This window comes from Lynx canadensis, chromosome D4 (assembly GCF_007474595.2).
Source record: "Lynx canadensis isolate LIC74 chromosome D4, mLynCan4.pri.v2, whole genome shotgun sequence".
NCBI classification, from domain to species: Eukaryota; Metazoa; Chordata; class Mammalia; order Carnivora; family Felidae; genus Lynx; species Lynx canadensis.
This window is the reverse complement of record NC_044315.2, coordinates 30,577,099-30,586,551: the sequence shown is the minus strand read 5'-3', so window position 1 is coordinate 30,586,551 and position 9,453 is coordinate 30,577,099. Positions and strand designations below refer to the sequence as shown.

The following is a 9,453-nucleotide window of genomic DNA, read 5'->3' as shown; positions in this document are numbered from 1 at the left end:
GGGGATTGACTAAAATTCATCTTCCTCTTCTAGAGGCTGGCAGTAATTGCAGAACTGCAGGATAAAACGTTAAAACGTTGGTGAAAAATTAAGAATCGCTTTCAAGATGTAAAACTCGGGGCTATGAAAATTTAAGACTGCCCTCCAATCTATTCACCTTCTTAGATGTTACCATGGAAATTTGTTTAAAGTCCCACCAAAACGAGTTTTGGTTAAGTTTCAGAAATACCAGGCATTATTTTAACCCAGAAGAAAAACAGAGAGACAACCCCACAGTTTGCAAGATGAAAGCTCAAGGATTAAATTCGCCACTTGCTTCATTCAATACTTCAATCATTTTATCTGTCAACATCTTAGGTAAGAAAAACTCAGCAACTGTGTGTAAAATTACTGAGTTAAATGGGGGTACTGGACTCCGAGAAGACTAACTAGGAGGCAAACCCTACCGTAGATCGTGTTTCCACGGTGGGTTTATCGACTCCTTCAGAAGCCTGGCTTAGTCTTTTTGAATGCTGGGCACAACATATGTCGATAGAGTATGGGTGATTTAAACAGTTCTTAAGTTGTGAAACCAACTTTACCTTAGAGCGGCGGACAATTTTATCAGTCCATACTGTTTTTCCAAGCCAGCAGCCAGGGCAAGAGTCCTTTTCACTTGGCGCAATTACAGGGAAAACACAGAAATACTTAAAAAAATATACATGCCAAAGAACTGGAGTTAAGTTACTAGGGTGGGGCTGTGTAAAGCTTTGGTGACTCATTAAAGGAAGTTGGCCACCTCGGGTCTTGGCACTGGAAGAACACAGAAGAAACAAAAGTTGGGGGTAGGCGGAGGGTCGCGAGCACACTTCTATGTTTGATTGGCGGAACCACTCAGACTTTTCTTTATGGCGTCACCGGGTACCTGCCTGTAGAAAGGCCCCGTCCGCGTGACGTCACGTCTCACTGACCAATGAAAAGCCCCAGTCTGCGGGCCCCGAGGAGGGTTGTGGGCCCTTTTTTGTGAATGAAGCTCCACGGAACAGCCCTCCTGGGGTCCCCGGGAACCGCGGCCCGCTGTGCTCCCGCGCCTCAGCAGCAGCGTCCCCGGCCGCGGTGGGCGCGTGCGGTTACCCCGGGCAGCCCCAGCCGCCGGCGGCAGCACCGTCGCCTCAGCCGCGCCAGCGGGCTGCGGGCACCTGGGGGCGGGCTGGGGGGCGCCGGCGGCGGCAGGAGGCGCTGTAGCCAGGGCTGCGGCGCGGGTCCCGCGGCGGCCGCAGGAGGGAGCGGGGCAGGCGCGGTGGGCCCGGCCCCTCCTCCGCCTCCTGCGCGGCCGCCTCCCGCCGGGCTCGACCGGCGCCCGCCGTCCCTGCAGCGCCGCTCCGCGCCCGCCGCCCCGAGCGTCCGCGCGCGGGGCTGGCGGGGGCCTCGGCGGGCGAGCGGACGCTCGGGGCCATGGTCGTGGCCCCCTGACGGGCCGCGGCCGCCTCCATGAAGCGGAAGAGCGAGCGGCGGCCGAGCTGGGCCGCCGCGCCCCCCTGCTCGCGGCGTTGCTCGGCGTCCTCGCATGGAGTGAAGAAGAGCCGCAGCTCCACGTCGCAGGAACTGCACCGCTTGGACCAGCAGGACGACCTGTACCTGGACATCACCGGTGAGCCGGCGAGCGAGCGCGTGGCGGGGCGCCCCAGACACGCGGCACCCCGCGCGGGGGTCTTAGCCCACCCACCCAGTCTGTGGAGGCGCCTGCCGGGGCCCGACTGACGTGCCTCCACCCCCACTCCCATAAAAGCCCTGCCGACCACACCCCCTTCAGCAGCCGGGCTCCTTGGGAGCGCCCCCCTACCCCGACTTTCCATCTGCGTGTGTTGCGAGCTGTAACTTTATCCGTTTTGCACTCCTACCCCAGCGAGATGGGCCGAGGGTCACCTTTCTAAATTGCTGGCGTCAGCTCGGCGCCTCGGGCTTTTTCTAAGTTCGGGTTGATAGCACCTCCCGGGGCTGCAAGCTCGGTTGGCCCTCCCAGGAGTCTGAACCTCTGAATCACCCCAGAGGATTCCCCGAGCGCGCGGAACGCGCCGGCACGGGAGCAGCTGCCCTGTTTGCTTGGCGTTCGCCCAACCTCGGCTGCTCTGGAGGAAATGGAGTCCCGCCTCGTGCGGCGTTCCCACGTCCGCGCTCTGGTCCGCACGGCCCGCGCCCCCTCCCTGGCACGCGAGCACTCCCGGCCTCCTGGGGCTAGCTCCCCTCTGGTGCCTCTACTAGCATTGTGTCACGTTGAAGGCTTGGGAGCCGCTGTGCGTGCCGAATGCCCAGAGTTGTCACTTGAGAAATCACAGCCAGCCAGAGGAGGTAGAAAAGCAGACCTTTCGTAGCTGTTTTATTATTCGTGCTGATGCTACAATTCTTGAAGACTAATACATCCAATTTGGTAGCTGTTGGGTTTGCCGGGATTGACACTAAAGCGTGTGAAGGCATCACATGTGATGATGTATGTGCAAAACGCTTTGTAAACAGCATAGCGGTCCACAATTTTGAGGCAGTTTGCAGTCTGTTTTCTGTGGCGCGGAATGTGTAAGGCTTGGCATGTGGAATTTTTAAAAAACTGTTTCCCGCCCTGAGTCTTTGATAAACCAGGTGAGCTGGACAGGGCAGAATATTAATTTAGAAAGTGTTCAGACAAACATAAATTTAGTAGACATTGATTTCTAGATTGATGGACAGTTGTAAACTGAAGGTCCGTTTTAAACAAAGCTTCGAGTACAGGGGAAGGTTTCTCGGCGCTGGATGGGTGGCCTTTGGAAACCATGGCGGGAGGAGCAAGGGGTCGCCTTAAGCTCTGTCCCCGGCTGACACCTGCCCGGGTCCACCGTAGCATGTGGCGCTGTTGGAGGTGAAGCCAGTTTGCTGAGGCTGAGACCGGGTCCCACCTGGCTGTACACTCCCCGGGAGATAGCCCCGCCGAGGAGGGCGAGGGGTGGGGGACGACACCACATATTCCTTGTGCCTTTGTTATTTATTTATACCTCTTCAAAGGAACTTTGCTTAATAGCATTTAATTTGAGGGCAAGTAACGCACTCTTCATTTTGAAGGTGCTCAGGAGTTTCTAGTGAAAAGCTGGTTGCAGCCACCGGCTCTTGTTCCCCAGAGGCAACGGCAGTTCCTAGTTTCCTGCGAATCCTTCCAGAAATAGACTATGCGTGCATACACCTATATATTCTTAATCAGACACAAGCGTGATAGCATACATATTGTTTTGCAGTTTTTTCTTTACAGTATTTCTTAGCAGAACAATTATTCTGTACATACAAACCTGCTGCATTTGATTTTAATTACTGCTTAGGCCAAAGTAGACCAAGTTTTAAAAAATAAAGCCATAAAGTATATGTAGATTTAAAAATATATCTCTTCAAAGATTTTCTTATTTTTTAAAAGTAATCTCTACACCCAAAATGGAGCCGGAACTCACATCCCCCAGTTCAAGAGTCTTGTGCTGTATCCTCTGAGCCAGCCAGGCGCCCCTAAGTGTGTGCGTGTGTGTGTGTACACACACACACACACACACACACACACACACACACAGAGATATTTGTATGTTTTAGTTGTTTAGACAGCTCCTTATTTTATTTATTGTATTTTTTTAAATGTTTATTCTTGAGGGAGAGAGACAGAGTGTAAGCGGGGGAGGGGCAGAGAGAGAGAGAGAGACAGAGACAGAATCTGAAGCAGGTTCCAGGCCCTGAACTGTCAGCACAGAGCTGGACACAGGGCTTGAACCCAGGAACTGCGAGATCATGACCTGAGCTGAAGTCTGACGCTCAGCTGACTGAGCCACCCAGGCACCCTTAGACAGCTCCTTACTGATAAATATTTAAGGTTGTCTCCATCAAAAAGAAGTTTTTGACAGTAAAGTCGTTGGAGTAAATCTTATTCCTCCTTCGTGGCTGGCTTTCCTGAGCACAGTGATTGAACTTCAGAAAATATTGCCAAGCTGAATATTGAGGAAAGAGTTGGTGCATTGTATAATATCAAAATGCTGTTATTTAGATTGCAAGCCCAGATAATGAAAGGATCCTGCTTAAGTGTAAGGGCAGCAAGGGAGTCAAGTTTGCCTGGAATTTTTCCAGGTGTCCCTTAGTGACAGTCTTGGCTTCCTGGAAGAATGATACTGAATCAGTCTGCTTCAGGGTGATGGACAAGACAAATTAAAGTAACTTTGGATGCATGGTGCAGATTACTTTACACTGGGTTTGGAGGGAAGGCTTGAGCCTAAGTGGCAAACTGGTCCCATCCTCCCCAAGTTGTTTTTTCCTCATTGTTTCCTTAACATTTTTCAAGTTGAATGTTACCAAAAGAGATATATAAATATAGTTGGTCTCCCCAGTAATATTTTCTTTTTCTATGCACATTTAAGTTTCTACAAACTGTGCCATATCAACAAGAACAGTCCTTTTTTTAATGGCTGTATGGTATTGCATTGTATGGCTGAATTGTGATTTATATAATGGTTACAATTGTTTTTTGGGGAGGTTTTCAGTTTCTGCAAATGGCAGCAGTAAAATCAGTGGATATGTCTACCTACGTGTGTGACTGTATCTGCAAAATAAAGGAGAAGTGAAGAGACCAAGCCAAAATATATATAGTTTTATCTATTCATTGGTGGACTTTTTTGTGATTATGAATAATGCTGCTATGAACATTAATGTACAAGTTTTTGCATGGACGTTTTCAGTTCCTTTGCCTATATACAGGTAGGAGTGGAGGTGCTGGGTTACATGGTGACACCATGTTTAACCTTTTGAGGAACTGCCAGACTTTTTCCCAGTGCTACTGTACCACTAGCATTTCCCACCAGCATTGTACCAGTTCTTCCACATCCTAGCCAACACTTGTTATAGGATTATGAAGATTCTTTCCCAGTGGGATTGGTTTGTAAAAAATTAATGCACATTATCACTTCTGCCCACTCTGCCCTTCAATACATTATTTTTTTTACTTTAATGCCTTGTTATTTTTATTGTGACTTATTATCTGTTAAGTCAAATTCCCATAGATTAATGCCTATTATTTTTTTTTTTAATTTTTTTAACGTTTATTTATTTTTGAGACAGAGAGAGACAGAGCATGAACAGGGGAGGGGCAGAGAGAGAGGGAGACACAGAATCCGAAACAGGCTCCAGGCTCTGAGCGGTCAGCCCAGAGCCCGACGCGGGGCTCGAACTCACGGACCGTGAGATCATGACCTGAGCCGAAATCGGACGCTTAACCGACCGAGCCACCCAGGCGCCCCAGATTAATGCCTATTATTGTTCTGTAGTCCTTTGTTATATGGTCACTATTAATTAATTAATTTATTTATGTCTAGCCAGCCACTTGGCTACACTGGGCATTTCCTAGGAGTAGACTGATGGTTTTATTCCCACATGGACCCCATCCACCTCTCACCATTCACTCAGTTTTTGCCATTTGCAGTGATGTGGATTTTTACATGAGCTGTAATCCTGGTGCGGTTCCATGCATCATATTAAAAAAAAAGATCAGGGGCGCCTGGGTGGCTCGGTCGGTTAAGCGTCCGACTTTGGCTCAGGTCATGATCTCACGGTCCATGAGTTCGAGCCCCGCGTCGGGCTCTGTGCTGACCGCTCAGAGCCTGGAGCCTGTTTCAGATTCTGTGTCTCCCTCTCTCTGACCCTCCCCTGTTCATGCTCTCTCTCTGTCTCAAAAATAAATAAACGTTAAAAAAAAATTAAAAAAAAGATCATAAAAACTGTAAATTGTATACATTAACACAAAAGAGATACTGAGTAAAGATCTAATCAGAATGAATTGTTATCAGTTAAGGAAGCTGGGGAAGAAGGGAAGAGAGAGTTTTTGGTTGGGTTTGGAATTAGAATCTCTCGAGATGGGAAAAATACCAAATGAAAAATGTTGGACATGGGTTTTTGATTTTCCGATGAACCTCCTAACAGAAGTCTGAATCTTTTTGATCTCTATATTCCTATCTCTTAAATAGGACCATAAATGACAGTGCACATTCTCCTTTCCTCTTTGTTAATATAGGAAAAAATATTAAAGACTATGAAACTACTGTATTATCTCTATGTTTGATAATTTATAGGATTTAATAGTATAGAATTTCGATTTACTTTATTTTTTTATTTTTTAAACTTCTGACTAGTAAAAATAATTGGTAATAACTATTAGCTAAAAATGATTCTTGGTGGTTTGTCTTAAAATAAATTTTGTTTTTAATGTCTGCCGTGATAGTCTACCTTTTTAAGAGTCTATAACAGTAAATAATTTTATTGGAGAAGCTCTAGTCGAGGTCAGGATTGTCATTTAAAAGCACCGATTATCGTGTATCAGATACTCATCAAATTACAGATGCAGCACTGCCTTTACCCTGCTTCTTTTCTTTTTAGGATTTAAAAAATTCACACTAGACATTATTGGGCAGGGAAAATTTATTCATTAATTCAAGAAGTGTTGAATGCTTACTATGTAAAATAGTCTTGCATATTCATTGTTTGCAATGATAGAAGTATATTTTTCTTGATTAAAAAAATAATGCTGTTACCTGGGGCACTGATTCAAGGAGGAAATAAATTCATTTTTCTTCAAGACTGATGTAGTAGATTATTGAGTTTCAGTAATTGAAGCTCATCAGAGTATGTAGTGTTCATTTTTCTTCTTATGCCTTATTTCTATACTTTGAAATTTGTGCATGAGCTAATTTTTTTTTCTTGATTTATGTGCTTGTTTAAATCTTCAGCATCTTTACTTCTGATGGTGTCATGTTAGTTATCTGCTTTAAATTTAATTCCTTAGGCAGTGGGGCACTACACACAAAAACTTAACCCAGTTTCATTGTTACCGCTTCAATGGACATAATGGTTGGGCATAGAGATGAAGGGAAAGCGGAATAACTAGGTGACAGAGGCGGTACTGATGCCAGGAGTTGCCAGTCAGTGCAAACTATAACTTCTTTAAATGGGAATGGATTTCCCCAATTCCTGTTACGGAGAGCTGGAATGAAACTGCATTGTGGATTTTTAGAATGGAAGGAAGGCACTGGGTACATAGCAATGACATATCTTGAAGTTTCTGAGATAGTCTCTGGGGATCTCTGAATTGATAGGTGTTTTGTTATTTGGAAGAATTTCAAGAGATCATCTTGAAATACCACAACTGTCCACTTTTCCCTCAGAAGCTAAGACCGGAGATAAGTAATTTTGGCCAAATTGATGCAGTTTCTTTTTGGGAAAGTCATACTACCTGCCTTTTATTTTTTCTAGCAGATAAAGCTATTTCAGCAGTTATGTACATAAATTTGTTCAACATGTACTATTTAGTCCTGTGCTGCATGGGTTAGTAGGTGATGTCATAGTAGATGCTCCATGAGGAGTATCTGTGAAGTTGAATTTAGATAATTACCTAGTGAATTTGGAAATAGGAGTAAACTACGTACACAATTCAGGTCCTCCTGTTTTTCAGATCGGCTGTCATCACAGCTCAGATTTTCTAGGTATTTCATTCATTCAACCAAATGTATAGTGAATACCTACTCTGCCAGGCTTTGTTTTTTTGGTTTCCTTTTGCTTCTCAAGAGCTAAAAATAGGTCATTGCGGAAGATAATCCCTGCTCTCATGGAGTTTGTTTTCTGTGTTGAGAAAATAAAACTTGGAGGGTCTGAGGAATAACTAGTATAGAGAGGAACCGTATCATGGTTGAAATTTGGGGGGAAGGAAAACTTTGTTCATAGAGTTTTTGAAGAGCTAATTGTAGTGGTTAGGCATGAGGACACCAGAGAAAGCTAGTTAGTGTCTGCCCTCACCGAGACTGAACACAGCTGGATTATTAATACGTTTCAGAGCCTCTATTCTCTTCTGTTTGAAAATAAAAAGTGCAGTGTTGTTGGGAGGGTGAACTGAAGCAGATGCATGTGAAGTGCCTGACTTGGTGCCTCCTTGACAGCCAGGGATCCCTAAATGGTCTCTGGTATTACAAGTGTGCCAGCAGTGGGCCAGGGATACTAAGGGCAGACAGACAGTCATCGCGGTTCGAAGGGTTTCAAGCTCAGAAGCAAACATTTCCTCCATACGTGTGCATGTACAAAAGGTTCAGTGAATCAGCACAGTGAAAATGCAGTGTGTTCCTTTCTCTGCTTCTGAGAATGATCTTTCAGGGCAGAAGCGCTCCAGATGAGGCTGGCTCAGAATTTGTCAGAGCAGTGGAAATTTGGCGCTGTGATGACAAGCTTTTCTGTCTTGGGAAAAACGTTATGGTTTCTCTTTAAATATTCCTTGTAAGAGGAAGAATAAACTAAAGCTGTTTCTTCCTTTTTGAGGCTATTGTTGTGTATTTTTATTACACTGAAGAGTTTGTATATTGCATTATATTAAATTGCAGCTAAGCTCATTGGGGAATGTCTTTGTAAAGATGAAAAGGCCTCATGGGAGAGCCTCAGGTAGGTTATAGAAAATCAAATATATTAAATTCTTTACTGATAGAATATAAACTTTTCACAGTGGTTAATTTAAAGCATGACTGTGGCCTAGAACATCGTTCTAAAAGAGTATTTCACAGATCCAAAAGATTTGATCCTGGTGGCGCATATTACAGGCAGACAGGACTTTGTTGTTGTTATTTTGAGTAAAACAAAATTGTTTTCAGTGGGCCTTTCCATGCTCAATTTGTGACATGGAGACCCGATTTATTTGGAAGGGGTGGGAGGTAGAATAAATAAAAAATTCTATCTGTACGTCTTTTAACCACACTGGGAACAAAATAATTTTAGTAGCCAGTATTTTATTTTCCTTTCTGTCCTAGCTACAGAGTATTTTTAATCTGAGTAAGCCCTTTACTAAGGTCCTTCACATTAAAAGTACTTTTACATAATTATCTGTAAGTTGAATGAAAAGCATGTATAGACTGGTTTATCTGAACATTTCAAAAACTGTTCCTCACTTAGGACAGGCACCTTTATGAGTGAGGTAAGTAGGTGCAGGGGTTGTGGGCAAAAAGTGGAGAGATTAATATAGAGACACAAACTGGTTCGGCAGGAGCTAACCAATCTTCAAATATTGTTTCTTTACATTATTTGTTTTTTAGCTTCTGAGGTTAGTCATTTAATTTCTAGAAGTGCTGATCTACCATAATAGACAGGGATTACCTTAGAAAACATTTTCCAAAACAAAACTGATTTTAATTTCCTAAATACAAGGATATTTAACTGGAATGTGTGCGTCTCATCTGGATTCTCTAGTTTATATGAAAGTTTTACGCCCTTCTCTCTCTTTCTCTTTTTTTCTTTAGCTTTTCATGGATACTGCTCCAACAAAGGTATTCAGATCATTGACTCTACTTTGCAGTGCTTTCTGATGATTTTAAAACTGTAGATTTAACCTGTTGGTTGTCATTCTTGGTTCCGTCCCTTCCTTGTTTGCTTGTCTTAAATTTAGTCTTAGGTAGCAGA

General features: G+C 44.4%; 1 protein-coding gene across 2 annotated transcripts in view; it reads left to right on the top strand.

The window, feature by feature from the left end:
- Positions 1–1,470: 1,470 nt before the first annotated feature.
- The window catches only part of CDC14B (cell division cycle 14B), a 116,322-nt gene continuing 108,339 nt past the window's right edge, over positions 1,471–9,453 (top strand). For both annotated transcript variants that reach the window (XM_030292918.1, XM_030292919.1), the window contains exon 1: positions 1,471–1,630. In XM_030292918.1, coding sequence (XP_030148778.1) covers positions 1,471–1,630 — 160 coding nt within the window. The remainder of the gene's footprint in view (positions 1,631–9,453) is intronic.